The sequence below is a fragment of the Cygnus olor genome, chromosome 1 (assembly GCF_009769625.2).
Source record: "Cygnus olor isolate bCygOlo1 chromosome 1, bCygOlo1.pri.v2, whole genome shotgun sequence".
Lineage (NCBI taxonomy): Eukaryota > Metazoa > Chordata > Aves > Anseriformes > Anatidae > Cygnus > Cygnus olor.
The window spans coordinates 145164143-145180003 of record NC_049169.1 but is presented as its reverse complement, the minus strand read 5'-3'; the positions used below and the strand labels follow the sequence as shown (position 1 = coordinate 145180003).

The window sequence follows — 15861 nt, the reverse complement described above, 5'->3', positions numbered from 1 at the left end:
GTAGGCAGAATGCCCTCTGCTCTTGTGCACTGCACCCTTCCCCAGCTGCTCTGCCTGTGTGCAAGGCTTCCAGCACTGACGAGACCATGCTGCTGCCCAGCAGCGAGGCTTCACTCCACTCACGCCAGAAACACTGTGTTCACGCTGCTTTCCATCTCGATGGTTTCTCTCCCACTATGTTGGTCTTTCTCTCCCTCTATATGGTCTTCGGAAGAGTTGTTACAGCCTCCTGTAATGTCATTCCTCTCTCCAAAATATTTGCCAAGATATTATAGGATGAACACAACAGGAAGGCTCCTCCTATACCCAGCATCTACCACTTGCTGCAGCCACCTTTCCCATTCTGTGGTTATGCTGAGTATCACCAGCACGAGGAGGCTGCTGGCATTCACCAGAAAGATGCTGCAATACAGAGTTGGTAAGACTAACGCCACATTTTTTTCTATGGAGATCCACTGGTGACATCCTTTAAATCAGTTTACGAGAGGCAGAAAACAACTAGCAAGGAAGAAGAAACTAAGTACAATCCAACAGACTAGGAGAAATTAGTCGAGGCTATTACTAACTTCTGCAACATCGCTTACACACTGACCTTAAATAAACAAACAAAAATTAACATGAACCGTGTCCTCTACCCTTCCCCGAAGGTTATTAGCTTACTTACAACCCAAAGCTGACCCAGCTGTGCTGGTTGTGCAATGGAAAGCAAGGAATGTCTCAAAGATTAGGCAGCCTCCCAGTGAGGCAGGTAGCAAAGCAAGCCCCTTATCTCTACACTGAAGCAAGGACGACGTGAACAATAGGTTGTCCTGTTGGTCTGAGATTATATGCCATTTAAAGGGTTCTGCCAGGCCAAATTCAACACTGATGTAATCAAACACAGCTCACACTGAGGCGGACTCCAGGACTGAGTGAGAGAAAGAGTATTTGTGTGGGATTTGTAAGCCACAAATAGATACTATAAATTTTTCAGCTTTCTGGCTGAAAAACACCATCGCTTGGAGCTTGCTTAAACAAATGATTTCAGCTATTTCCTGTTCCTCCCTGTTTACCAAATTTTATCTCTGGAGTCTGCTTAAGATAACTGGACTCTTACAAAGAAGTGGGCCTCTGTGTTATGGTACCTCACATGAATTTAAACTAAATTTTGACTCAGAAGAAGTTGACAATGTTGGCCTCATGGCTTGAACTCATCTAAGGAATCATGCAGATTGCTGTTACATGTGCCACACGGCTTAAGGAAGGACAACAGGGGCTGGATGAGATGGATTTATAAGATACTGTCAAAAATAAATATAAAAAGGATTTTTTTTGTATGTTACAATTGCAAATTGGGTCAAATACATACTTTTCGGTTGTGACTAGAAATGGATCTGTCTGGGGTCCTGTAAAGACTGAGAAGGCTTGTTTAAAGGCTCATTTACCAGCTTGGTATACACATTGCCTGGAAAAATGTCTATGCATCATATAAATTATATAGTTCAGGATTTATCCAAATTGAAAATACCATAAAAAGCTAGTAAATGCCTATAAGTTCCCTCTTGCCTCTCAAACTCTAAACAATACTTCTACACCTGCAATCTTACCCGTACTTAGTATGGGACATAATGCATATTTTGACCCAGGATTCTTTATTTATTTATTGCAAATGGAATAACGAGATTAAATGTGATTGGTTCTTTTCCACAGGGTAAAGAAGCAGGGGAAAAAAAACAAAAACAAAATAACGTTACTAAAATCTGAATGAGCCAAACTCCCTTAGATCTGACCATTTGATACAGTTATTTAACCCAGAGTTATGAATCCAACCAAAGTGCTGAAATGTTTATTCGTCTGGCAAGGAACAGCACTTCTCAGCGCAAGCGCTGGGTTCCACTCGATGGTAAAAGCAGACCAGAGGCAGCAAGTCCTGCTGATGAGTACAACAGATCAAAGGGTGAAAGCAGCTAAATCTACAGAAGCCAGCTGGGTCTGAGAGCAATAGTTACGATACTTCCCACCTAGTCCTAGGTAATTAAAAACCGTCTTTCACCCAGTACAGTTAGTCTGAGCCAACCACAGACAACTCAGGACAGCTACAGAATGGAGTTGGTTTTGAGTTGTGCATTCGAGAGCGACTTGAAAGAAAGCAGGTTACTTCCCTTGCTTGTACAGTGGCACTGTCAAACAGTGCAAAAGGCTACATTTGTGGACTCAGCATTGTTTGTTCCTGCCAGCGTGTGAACTCCCCAAAGCGTCCCTCCTCCCCCTTTTAGGTGTGACTACGAACTATTTACATCACTGGCATAAATATTCTGTAAGCTTGCATGCATGGCGGCAACAGTCATGCCACGTGCCCTAGCGTACACTGTGTCTCAGTCACTCTGTTCCAGCTTGACTGCTTCAAAACCTACCGAGAGGCCAACACTGCTCCCTTTCCCTCGCTTGGGCGAGTAAGGGCAAGATTTTGCTTAGCTGCTGGCAACAAAATAGGGTGGACTGCTATGTGTCACAAACACAAGTGTTTCCTTAATTGCATTCCTCAGCACTAGGGACTGATAAACCAGTTTAGCCAGAACAAGAGACAAACCCCCAAAGTTTGGCCAAAATTCATGAGTCAGATGAAAGCTTGACCTTCCAGGCTCACAACAGAGGAGCAAACTGATCTCTTTCAAGAAGCTGAAAAGCCACCAAAGCTATAAACTGTGGTAGGCCTCTGGTTGTGCTCTAAGTATCTTCAGCTGGGAGGAAATAAATTAATTGTGGACTGCTGTGTTCAGCTCAAAGAGAACATCAGCCAGGGAGAATCAGCACGTTGGGCTTTCCAAGCTTCAGTCAAAGCAATGTGACTCAGGAGTCTATGACAGGAGTCAGACAGAGATTAGATTTTAGAGACAAAAGGGCAGAAAACCTGTGCATATATTTTTGGCAGGTTGGGAAGCTAGGTGCTGTGTGCTATGGCATGAAATGTTTAGCCCTCACAGTGGGTTCTTGGACCAATTCTGAAACTTCCTATCAAAGGTGATGGGATATACAAAGTCCATGGAGGAGAACAGATGAGATCTCCTCACAAGGAGTGCTTAAGTAACAACATAAAGCTTGCATGTTCTAACTTAATGAATGTGTAGTTGTGTAAAAACTGCAGGATCTTGTGGTACAGGTCCTATGGGTCTTACCATGGTTAAGGCATTGCGGCTACCCTTCAGAAAAATCATTCCTATTGCTGACTAAGCAAAACCTCCTCTTTCTAATTTTGCCTCCACCTGTCCTCAGGACACAATCATTGATGAAAAACAAAACAAAACAAACAAACATCAAGCACACCCTCACTTCTGTTGAGATCACACATGTCTGCATTGCAGACAAAGCCTGCTCAAGCAGAAACAGAGAATGAAGCTCCTAGGTTTAACGAATGGGAACGGTTTTCCTGACCGCCGGCTCAGTGAGGTGGGGTTCTGTATTTCATGCTACGAAACTAGATGCTCACCTGGCAATCCTCCCACATACGTCTTCACTGTTGATTGCAAAGAGCTCTCCAAGATGGACAGGCTGTCCTCTAACTCAGAAGCGCTTAATTCACTCTCTCCTGCCATCCCATCTACCCTCAGGGATAACTGGTCCTTCTTGACAAGGATGTCCACAGAGTGTTCCTTCTTATCGCAGAGATTTATTGCCAGTCTGGACACAACTGTGTGCTCCAAGGCCAAGATGACGAACTGGACAGCAGGGGAAAGAAGAAAAAAAAAGAGGCAGTGAGCTGAAATATACCTCTCCACACTTATCCAGGGCTAGGATGACCCCACTGTGGCCTTGTTTATGAAGATTTTGCAGAGCCACGAGAAAATTAGCATTATTATTATTACTGCTGATCATATTCTGAACTCACTTGCATTGAAAAAACTATGAATGAGGGGAACTAACTGTTTTTTGTAACCATTTTCTCCTATGAGAGAATTCTTAGTAGGTTTTGGTGGACATAAGTACACCATAGCTGCTGTTTATTGTACATGAAAAGTTGGCTGATGAGTTTTAGTGAAATTATTCCTTATTTATACTCATGTAATGCCAGAATTTAGCCCTTCATTCTGAATGTAATTAGATTAGTGTCTTCAGCCCTCCATCATAACTGACCTTTCACAGCATCTGGAGTGACACTGTAACTTGTCTCTTGTCTGCCTTGGGATTATTTCTGAAGACCTCCAGAGAATGGAAATTCTCAACTTATGACATTAAACAGCTCCTAGGCCAGAAAAATCTAACAAAATATGCTGGCATTCAAGAAACCAGTTCCATCTTTTACCTAGGCCACATTTGCAAAGAGCTCACAAGTAGCATCTAACACATACCCCCCTCAGGGGCAGAACTTCAGTGTTGGCCAAGCAGCCCAGTCTCAGACCACGTTCTGAACTGGTGGGCCCAAATAAGTAGGCAGGCAGGGAACCTGACAGCTCTTTCTTGATAATGACTCTCAGGTTCCAGGAAACAGCAAGGAGCTTTCTCTAGAAAAATGCTTAATCTATACCTGTTGTTTCAGTTTCTTTGTGGAGTGATAGTCAATCAGGGATAGTGATAAAGGGACAGATGCTTCTTCCGTAACCAGAGCAAAGAGCACACCAGTGTCTGTTGCTGGTTGAATTGCAGCGTTTAGTTCTATTTTCCAACTTGTCTTGGTTTCATTTCCTGAAGAAGGTTGCACTACAGGGAAAAAAAACAAAAAAAAGTAGCAAGACAAATGTAAGAATATCAGGTTAAATGGTAGAATGTGCAATTTCTGGCCGGAGAAGAGGATAGATGGATGAACATGTGGAGAGACTGCCACATTCCTTTTGCTCAAAAAAATGCTAAAGCACCTGAACATATAATCACAGAAGAAAATGGCATCAGTTCCCTCTTTTTTACCTTCTGCATTCTGTTGCCTTTCAGAAGTCAAAACACAAGGTTAAGCTTTTTATCACAACGAGATTCAAATTCCCATGGCTGTCAATCCATCACATTCGAAGAACTGCTGCAACATAGGGCACCCAATTTTTACATGGTACTTGACTGCCAAAAGGCCATGAGAAATCTAAGTCCAAATCTGACATACACTTCTATAAAAGCCTGTATTAAACTGAAAAAGCATATAAGTATACTACATTGATCACTGACTAATCACTTCCTGATCACCACCCTATCACAAGCATGGGATGTTGCATCTCATCTGTTGAACTTGGAATTAAACTTGCTGGCATCTTGCTTACTGATGTATGTAATTCATGTAATTCAAAATCTGATGCCAGCTAGAAAAACCATTGCTTCTGCAGCCTCCCTGCATGGCAGTATTAGCTATGCTGGTTCACTGCATTTTGGAATACTATAAATAAGTTCTTTATAAAGCTACCATTACAAAGACAAAACAAACAAACAAAAACAACAACAAAACAAAACAAACAAAAAAGAACGAAACAAAACAAACACAAAGGTGGATTATTTGTTGTAGGAAAAACGGATATAAAAATGCAGGTTCTGAGGACTCATCTCTGTGGAGTGCTCTCATCTGCACTTCAGATACTGCATTGTCTGTACATTGCAGCTTTTGAATCTGTGTGGTAAATGATGACAGACATCTGATACTCCCTCATTTATAATGGCACAGCAGAAAAATCCACATAATGCTGCATAAGAAGGCTTCTGGAGAGGAGAACTTGCACACAAAACTCAAATAGATGGTTGACAATTGTATAGGTTTAAAAATATTGACAGTTGATCACACATATAAACAAACAGAATAAGTCAGAACTCAGAGAACGTGTCTCTCTAAGTGCTATATTAGTATGGCCAAGTGTGGTTTGAAACTAATTATTACTCTATCTAGGATAATTTCATTCAACTTCTATCAGTGATATGCTGAGTGTGTTTGTCCCAGGTGTTATGAATACCACCCAACAATTAAAAGTGAATCTGATCTTGGACATTTTGCCACAGGCAATGTAGATATTCTGTCCATTATAAACTCAAGATACTGCACTACGGCTCTCAGCTCTCCTTGTTCAGGAGAAGACAGTGGTCAGGGCTGGAATCAGCTACGCTCTTGACAGAGGAACAGGGAAGCCCTTAAGGCTAAAGATGAGCTGGAGCCAGCCCAGGTGTGAAATGCATTGGTGGAACCACACAGAGAGAACCTCGTCTGTGCTGGCCAGGTCCATATTGGCTCTAGCCATCATACACAGGCCCTCCTTTGCTATGAACCACAAGTTCAGCTGATACCTCCTCATCCACAGCTGCCAGTCGCTTCTGCATCAATCAACACTGAGTTGGGCATGCATACAAGTTTCAAACTGTTCATTAAACAATTACAGTTAATGGCAGGACAACAGAAATAAAAATATGAAGTACTTACTGTAAGTAAAATTAAATACAGCAAAACCTCGACCAGGATAGAAAGATCCTCGTCCTGCTACAGAAAAGCACTGCATCCTTTCATTCATCCTTATGGTCTCTTGGATAGTGCTGTCCTCCCCATTCAGCCAGTTCCATGCTCGCATGCAACCATCCAGTCGAGGGTTTATCTAGGAAGACAAAGCAGTATCTCACACCTTAAATTGCAATTCAGTGAAGAATGAGTGATTTCAGGTGCAGGGGATATTATGATATCAAACGTGGAAAACAAAATCCTTTGTGTCGTTGCAAATAGCCTTTGTGACACACAACAGGTTGGACCTGATTCATGGTAGGTGGTGTTGTGTTCTGGTTTAAGTGAGGGGTGCCTGAGCCGTGAGATGGGCACCCTGCTCTGTGCACACCCTGTTTGTTCCAGCTTCTTGTGCTGTTATCCTGCACCAGCATTACAATGTGAGGCAGCATGTAAAGAGAAGGCTCCTTGAAAAAGCACCTAAATCAGAACCATTATCCCAAATTAACTGAAGCAGACAGAATTAAGTGTCTGAGCCAGGATAAAAACCTCAGGAGTTTTTGGCCCTTAATCGTATATGGAGACCACACCCCTAGCTTAGCATTTCAGACAAGCATTGGCCCTGAATGACTTCCTGAGAGGAACAGAAGCCTTCCTCAGCTGCTGCACTCCCAGTCATGGAGCCACAAACTCGTCACCTCGTTTAAAAATAAGGGGATGCCAGTTTTGGTTTCAAGGTGCCAACTCCGTGTGTGGTGGACGTTCAAAATAGCCCGAGCAGCAGCTATTTCAGAAACACAGCAATCATCCAGTCCCATCCAAAGGACGCTTTAACTTCCATTTGTGTGCTCTATCTGCTTGAATTAGGAAGAAGTGAAGAAAAACAGCCTCCTGTTTTCCCTTGGGTCTTACAAAACCAAAAGAGTAAAAGCCAGGAGCACAAAGCTGTGATACAATACCCACAAAGCTCACTCAGCAGCGTGTCCACTGACACGCCAGGGCCACTCCAGATCTCTAAGCCACCATGATCACCATTATTTCCTAGGGCTCTGCCACACTCTCCAGCTTTGCTGTGTCCTAATTCTGCAGGCCAAGGGTGGGATACATCTCACCCAACCTTATCAATCAAAAAATCAGGAGTCTCACCTTTGCTACTGGCTTAGGCTCCCTCTATAGTCAGTGGAGAGAAATCTATATCCAGGAGGTGATAATGCCACCTGTGTCAGGGCAGGCTGAACTGCTCTCAGGAGGGACCCACATCACCCCAAGACAAGATGAAATCAAGCCCTTCAGGCATGCAAAACAATGTAAGTGCTGATGCTATACTTACTGGTAGAACAAGGTCCTTTGTTTTGAAAGGAATGCCTCCTACTGTCAGATTCAGCTGATACAGTCCTTTGTCTAGAGTAAACAGATCACCTGAGACAGCTATTTTCATAACTGCATCCCTGTTGACCTTTATAACCAAGCTTCTCTCGAGTTCTTCAACAGAGATCTGAAGAAGTAAAATTGTAAATAGATAATTTTAGTATAAAAAGACACACAGCCTCAAGTACAGGACAGACACTACTAGCAAAATCCCTACCATGCAGAAATATTTTCTGTCCCCAAGCCTCTTTTGTTTACCTTTTAAGCTACATTCCACCTCGATATTCTAGTCTTTAGAAAGCAACCTGGAGTTGCCCTAGTGGCAAAGACAGCCCAGCTACCTCAAAACAGAAGCACAGATGAATGAATGAATGAACTACGTGACATATGCAGCTTGCTCTAAGCAAAATCTAAATGCAGTAACAAGTTATTAATGAGAAACTTCCTATTGCGACAGCATGTGAAAGGAAAAGCCGGAAGGACAGATAAGAGGATGTCTTTTGTTGGCTCAGCGAAGGATAACACAGAAGCCTTCCAGCCACAACAAGTCTAGTCTTTGAGTACTGACCTCTGAAAAAAGAACAACAGAAGATGTTGTTACATTTGAGAGGGTAATAAAAATGTCCAATAGGCAATATTTTTTTCTCTCAGAAGGTCCCTGCAAATTTTACCTCCATGTCTCCCAAGAACTACTGTTAGGAAGATTATATCCCCACTAAAATGTAAAAAATTAGTTGTAATTTTTAATGGCATCGCTGTACTTGTGGTGTCACGTGGGAACAATGATCTACGACGAGGTGCCTCGCTAGAAAGCAAGAGGCCAGGCTGCACAAACACTACGAAGCAGCCAACTGGACTCTGCTGCCGTGGGACCTGGCTTCTGCTGCCAACAGGACGTCTTGTGGCCGCAGAGGAAGTCAACTTCTTTCATCTTGTAGGGAAGAAAGGAGCACACATCCGCCAGTCCACAACCTTCAACACAGCCCTCCTTCTTCCCACTACATGGCAGATATCCCACCTACCCACTCATCATCTATGCAGCTCTGTTCCCTGGGTGTAAACCCAGAAACTGGGTTTGAAACCCTCTGTCAGAGCGCCACTGAGCAGAACCGAGTACCTATTTCAGTGGCACTTTACACTTGTTCTTCCCACAATTTCCGTGTGCATTTCGAGAGTGACCACCCCCAAACTGTTTCCATCATCCGTGCTGGGCTCTCTCTCTGTGGCTGTAACATAAAGGACAGCAGGGTTGAGCAGGTTTATACCTGGACACTCCCTTTGGATTGCAGTCTGTGGTGATGAAGACAAAGGAAATTTGAGAGTTGAAGAGATTATTCACAGAATATCAACCTTCTTCCTTCTCCTGTGGGTTCCAGTGCAGCCTGGTTTATGCTGTTAAAACACTGCTTGCATCTGATGCGTTGCTCCGTGCTGTATCCTCTATGACATGAATTTACTTGCCCTAAGTGTGCTCATTTGAAGCAGCATCTACACCACTGCTCTGTGTTCAATAGAGACACACAACGCAGTCTCAAACAGACTTTTTTTGGGAAAAGGCAGGCCGCAAAGTCCACTCAGAGGGCGGGGAACATTAGCAGCCCAGCAGCTACAGCCAAACTGCACTAGGTACACTGGCTATCTGACTAAAAACCCATTCGGGTGCCTGTATCCTGAGGCTCCTAGCACAGACCGTGGGCAGACACAGAACAAGCAGGAACGGGGAACGGGGAGAGCTGGCTGCAGCAAAGCCTGCGGTGCTTGCCCTGTGAAGGGCACCTTCAACCTGCAGGGCCACCAGGGCTTCTACAATTTTACTAGATTGTATTTAAAGCATTGGCATGCATTTTGATTATATGTTTAAACAAATAGCTTCTGTTCTTAACTGCTTCTGATCGTTAATATACAAAAGAACCACACCACTAATCAGTGGAAACTTCCACAGGAGAAGGGGTTAACGCCCCTTAACAAATGCCAGTTGAGGCAATTACATTCTGCCTACTTCAAGCTGCCCTCTGGCAGTTTCAGCTGTGGCTCCTTACACCCGAAGCTCACTGGCTGGTGCGCCACGAGCGCCCACAGACCAAACGGGGAAGCCTTTCGGCAGTGAGCTGACTGCTGCAGTTCCCTCCTCCTGCTGCGAGGAGCAACCAGCCGCTGCCTGCCGCAGTCTGCGTGGAGACTCCCAGGCGGGCAGGTCTCGTAGCTCAGTGCTCCCATACAGTGTAATCATAAAGGCAGGCAGTTTTGTGTGTTGGACTCCTGCCCTGGCTAGCTCACAGTGCACAGCCCTGTCTGCTTTCGGCTGAGAAGCAAGCGGGCAGCACGGCAACGGGACTGGGCTACAGGCAGCCGCAGGGTGAAAGCCAAGTTACAGATCTGCTTGCGATTGCTTAACCTCAAGCTTGGACATTTAACAGTGCACGGAGGTTATTATCTGTGCTAAACGTACTGTCTTCAGTCTAGCGCTAAATTAAACACTGAAAAGAAGACAAAATGGTAATTTGGTGGGGGGGGGAAATGCAAAACAAACAGGAAGCAAGTGCATTCTCTACTTTCACCAGTTCATATGTGACACTTCTTTCGGCTGGATTATATTTACAACGCTGTATTAAAAGCTTTTCCTGAGGCTTGCTTGTTTGTGCTTTCACTGCTGGGAATGATCACCTAAAAATAGATTAGGCAAGATCAACACCAGAATATACCCAGGTAGAAATGCTGGCCTGAACTTTTGAAAATGCCTTCACATTTTCACAAAATGATGCAACTGTTGTTGAAGAGACCAAAAACTTGCGCTTTTTATTGTAATTTCCTTTTAAATAGCCTTTTTTTCCCATCTCCTGAAAGTTAAATTGTAAAATTACTGTTTTCTCCCAACACCTACAAAGTTACCATCAGTATCTAGGTCTAACAAAAACTAAGGGCTTGATCCTGTGTACACGGACACCCAGAGTAAAGCTCGCAAATTGCACTTGAGTCTGGACTGTGACCTCTGAAGGTTTGGGTTATGTTTCACAGAAGGCGAGGTTGAAAAGTACACAGAAGTCCACACTTGAGGTTCAAAGTTGTATGGCTCAGACTTATTGATTAAATGGTATTTAGAGACAGGGCTGACACTGGATGTTAAGCAGAAGAGGACAAACTACCTGCAAGGTGGAGGCAAGGGATAAGACACCAGAGCAGAGAAAGGAGCACCCAGCAGCACCCCAGCAATGCAAGCAGCAACCCAAGCCTCTGAGGGGAGTCAACCATGGAGCAAGGAGACTAAAGGCTCCTTTAGTTCCTTCTGCCTTCAACCAGTATCAGGCACAACATCACAAGTTTAGCTTTGGGGGATGTCCATCAGAGCAGACCTGCTCCAAGCAAGCACTCCACCAACCATTTTTTAGTTTAAAGCCATTCCCCCTTGTCCTATCACTCCACTCCCTGACCAAGAGTCCCTCTTCAGCTTTCCTGTAGCTCCCTTCAGGTACTGGAAGGCCGCTGTAAGGTCTCCCTGGAGCCTTCTCTTCTCCAGGCTGAACAACCCCAGCTCCCTCGGAGCTTTCTCCTTCACGGGAGAAACCCTGGGGTAGAGTTTCCAGGGGACATACACAATCTCTACCAAAACACACACCGAGTGCGTTGCTGCAGCAAGTCAGCCAGGCAACTTCTTAGGTATGACGGTACGTGGGGATAAGAGCCCTGGAACTGATGGCTGGCAGGAGACCAGCAATTGTACTCACCGCCTAAAAATGATAATTGCTTTTATCATACTGCCTTCTCTCCCTGCAGGAAGCAAACACAGCCTTTGCACTGTTTACCCTGTAACTCCCAAGCGTTTGAGCATTTTTGTATTATTACTTGAAGAAAGAAAATATGTTTCTGGTATCTCTCCCACAACCAGTATGGGAAAGTTTGTAATTACTTCATAATGAGGTCCAGCACTTAACAAGTTTACACTCCTATGTTAAATGGTTTGGCTTGGTAATAACAGCTTTTTGTGACTCATCTTCTATTACCATCCTCCCTGTGCAGGCAATTACAGTCACCATATTTCAAATTAGCAGGACAAATCTTTAATTTAGTAAGAATTGCCTCAAGGCTATTCCTACCTGCCAAGATACAGCATGTCACACATTTTATCTACAGCTTTGCTGAATCTCTACAGCTCTCCATGTGGAATCTAAAGTTGTTTCAGTGACAGTAGAGGAACTGAATTAAACATCACCTCATCTGCTGGAAATATTACCAAATGTCAGTAGCTGACAATGTATGCACTCAAGAACTTCCTTATTTATACATTAGAAACAAAATTTTTCCCACTGTGCTTTTTTTCTTTAATGTATAATTCTGATTTTTAATGCTAAAAAAATTTAAACAGAAAATGACTCACAGTTACCAGCATCTGCATTTGTCTCCTGTGTAAGTTAACCGAGAAATTCCCACCCACTGCCCAACAGACACATCAACTTAAAGGCCACAGATCTAATTAAATAAGACAAGAAGAAGCTGGGGGGGAAGGCACAAGTGAGAAGATGCATATATAATGCTGATCTGTTGTAGATCATACTGTAAGATAGTTTTTATGATCCTGTCACAAAAGGTAACGCCCCAGAAACACCAGAGACATTCTGAGAGAGAGCCAAGAACATGAACCCTTACAAGCTCCAAGGTGCAGTGCGTCTTCTCATGAGACTGCTGGGATTATTTTGTTAGCAAGCAGAGATCTACACAGTTTCTAATAGACCCCAATATCTTTACAAGGGAAATAGAGTATTTTATTTATAAACAAACCTGAAGAATATAAAAATATATACTGTAGCATAATAAATTTGTAAAGGTTCAGAGCTGAGCTCTGCTACTAAACAAATAAAACCAAATATGCACACCATACACAAAACAAACCACCCTTGGAGACTTCCTTAAAAGATCTTCTGCTTGCTGCCTGCTAACGCTGCCCTGAGGACATCTTCTCATACTAACGTAAAGTCAGCTCAGCGCTGCTGCATCTTGGAGGCGCTGTGTCTGTTTATGGTAGCATCATGCAATCCAGTGATGTTGCTTAGTTTTGCTGGACATAAAGTGTAATTCAGCTTCTTAGGAAAAACATCCTGTTCTCACCTTAGCACGGATAATGTACCGGTGTGCATGCAGATGCTCTGACTATTGAATGAATAGGTTGGAAAAGCATCTTCTCAAAAATATGAAGACACACGAAGTCTAACTATGCTTAACAGGGTTCAGCAGGAACAAGAAAGGAAAGGTAAGCTCTCGGAAGTGGTCCATACTCACCGTCTGCCACATGCCATGGTTGATAAGTGGTCCGCTGCTGGTCACGCGGCCTATTCCGTTGTATTTCAGCTGCAGCTCTAACCGTCCCTTGCGCAAAGCCAAGACTACCCATGTGCTGTCTTGATGGCCTCCAGCAAAGAAAAGGATACCTTCAGGATCAAAGGTTCTAAAGTCGAACTCAGCCACAAGTCTGACCGCACAGGTGTCAAGAAATAAATTAAGTTATGCAGAGTTCAAAAACCACAGAGTACTTTCCATACAGATAGCATCAACTCTAGAAGCTATACAGCTCTGTTAGAACACACTAGCTTTTAATGCACTTTCAAAAGCTTAAGCTGTGAGGATGGACCTTAAAATGGCATCAATAGTAAAAAATACATTATTGTGCTTCAGTAATTATCTTATGAGCTCTGTGGTCAAGGCTGCCTTTCCCAGTTACTGGTTTGGATAATGTTTCCCGTAAAGTACTCCATAACCCGAACAACTAAACATGATCACAGCAATACTCGTTATTTTAATGACTTAACTCCATTGCATGCATCAAAGCTGGCCAGCACATTGGACTGTCCTTCAAAATTGTCCTCACCTTGTTGGTTGTTTCCTTTTAAAGCGCAGTCTGATGACAGGAGTCCCACTGAACATCCTCCCCAGGTATAAGGACTTAACGCTTTTTGCAACAGCAAAAGGCACACATGGTATTATGTTCTATAACCAAAACACATTTTTTGAATGCTTATTCTCCTCACACAACTGAATGAGAATCTAGCAATATGCTTTCTTGTCTTTTCTCAAACATATAATTGCTCTACATATAGTAGGCTAGGGCACTTTAATGGTTATACTCTCAAAATACTGCTGCTTTGGTCCTGAGAACATTTCCTTTTTCCTTCCCTCCTATTCACCTTGGCAGAATGCTTTCCTGCTGCAAAATGAGATCACGCTCACAAGACACAGCATAAGCTTTTCTACTGCATCTTAGTGCCTGCAACACGAGATATGCTAAGAACTTGCTCTTGGTTGGCTTATGCAGAAGCAGCCTTTGCCACTGAAGCCCATCCACCTCAAAAGCCTGGACCATGGAAGTGTAAAGTGCAAGTGCTGCTTCTTAACTTGCTCTTTTTGGAATGGGGACAGGAGGAGCATGAGAAGAGAGACTACGAAAAAACATACACCCATAATGGGCCAACAAGACCCTTCTATCTTTCCGGGAGAGCTACTGTCCCCAGCACACATGGCCTTGGCCCTCTGACTCCCTCCTGCTGGTCTCAGCTCAAATGGCTTTGGTCCAGAGTTTCATCGGTTATTCTCAGACGCAGCGTAAACTGAAGGTCTGTTCTGCAGTTACAGCAACGAAGGAAGACTAACGTACCTCACATGTATTCATGTCCTGGGAAAGTTTTACTCCCCCTCTGCCATCACAGTGACAGGTGTAACTCCCTGGTGAGTTGACACAGGTCTGTTCACAGAGCTGTTGTTCGCATTCATTTATATCTACACAAAACCAGCAAAGAAAGGAGAAAACAGCCGTTGGGTTTGTTTGAACATTAATTGTCTGTGGAAAAAAAGAGTTATTAGTGCTGTTTTGTAGCACTCTTCACTTGAGTGTGCTCAAGTGTTCCATAGCCAGTACCTACCCTATACCACATCTTTACAGGAGAGAAGAGTTAGCACTAGCATCTGCGCAAACCTATTTTCACACACAGATTCCTGCTGCCCAAACGCACTCAGCAAGTGAGGAGGAGGGCTGGATGCAGAACTCAACTCCTTATCTGCTGGTTCAGAGCCCTGGGCTTTACCTTCCAGACAAGATTTCCTCTCTGAAGGCCCCTTCTGTTACTCCTGTGCCCCTGAAGGCCCCTTCTGCTACTCCTGTGCTGTCTCCTGCTCCTGTAGCTCAGGTTAGCAGGGGCTGCTTGCTTCACTGCTACTCACCAGATGGATCCTTAACAGACAAGTGAAAACTGATTTTGTCACTCGGTATTTTCTTAATCCTTCAGCATGTTTTTATCCGCTTCACCAGCAAATGCAGGGAAACAAACTGTGATGGCCCACAGAGATCTTTTCAGGCACAGATAAACACGTAGGGCCCAGTAGGGCTGGTGAGTGTGTGATTCTAGTCAGTGCATTAACTTAGACAAATGACAAGGCATAATGCTAGTTTTGGAATGCTTTCAAAACGTACTCAGTTGAGAAAGCTTGCAGGCAGTGCAGGCAGCAGAGCTGTACATGGTTCCAATGCATATTAAACTCCTAGTTCTGAGTAATACCACAAGACAGGTTTTGACAGAACAACAGCTACTGCCCTGTAACTCTTCTTGTCCTACAAAGAAAGACAGCAATATATACAGATGCTTCCACCAAATCTTGTACTTCTCGTAAATCCAAGAAATCTCAGTCATATAGTCGATTGAAGTCATCAAAAATCACTGCAAACTCAGTGTGTTGCTCACAACTAGTGAAAGGCAATAAGTAAGATTAAGAAAATGGATTTTACTGAAGCCTAAAGTTAAATTTCTGGTAATTTTTTTAATAGCTTTAGACCACGTAAGAAACGTTAATATGCTGTTATTTCATGAGCTTACCATCACAAGTCTTTCTCAACTCACTGTACTTGTAGCCTGCATCACAAAGACACTCATATGAGCTTATCAGATTTTTACAGCGAGCTTCTCCACAGATGTCTGCTGATGCCGCACACTCATCTATGTCTGCAAAACAAGCAATTAAACAACACTACTTCAGATGAGTATAATCACTTCAATGTTTGCACCCGGGAGTGGGCTCAGAGTCAAGTGATCCCTCTACAATTTTGGTAAATGAAAAAAGAGTGTCTTTAAGAATCTACCTTTATC

The 15861-nt window shown here is 43.5% G+C and overlaps 1 protein-coding gene across 1 annotated transcript in view; it reads right to left on the bottom strand.

Annotated features, from left to right (window-relative positions):
• Positions 1–15861, bottom strand: part of GAS6 (growth arrest specific 6) — a 40627-nt gene that overhangs the window by 742 nt on the left and 24024 nt on the right. The window contains exons 7-14 of the mRNA XM_040555395.1: positions 15592–15717; positions 14379–14500; positions 13596–13714; positions 13010–13199; positions 7701–7865; positions 6359–6527; positions 4502–4674; positions 3467–3695 (exon numbers count right to left, since the gene is read on the bottom strand). Of these exons, the coding sequence (XP_040411329.1) occupies positions 3467–3695; positions 4502–4674; positions 6359–6527; positions 7701–7865; positions 13010–13199; positions 13596–13714; positions 14379–14500; positions 15592–15717 (1293 nt within the window). The remainder of the gene's footprint in view (positions 1–3466; positions 3696–4501; positions 4675–6358; positions 6528–7700; positions 7866–13009; positions 13200–13595; positions 13715–14378; positions 14501–15591; positions 15718–15861) is intronic.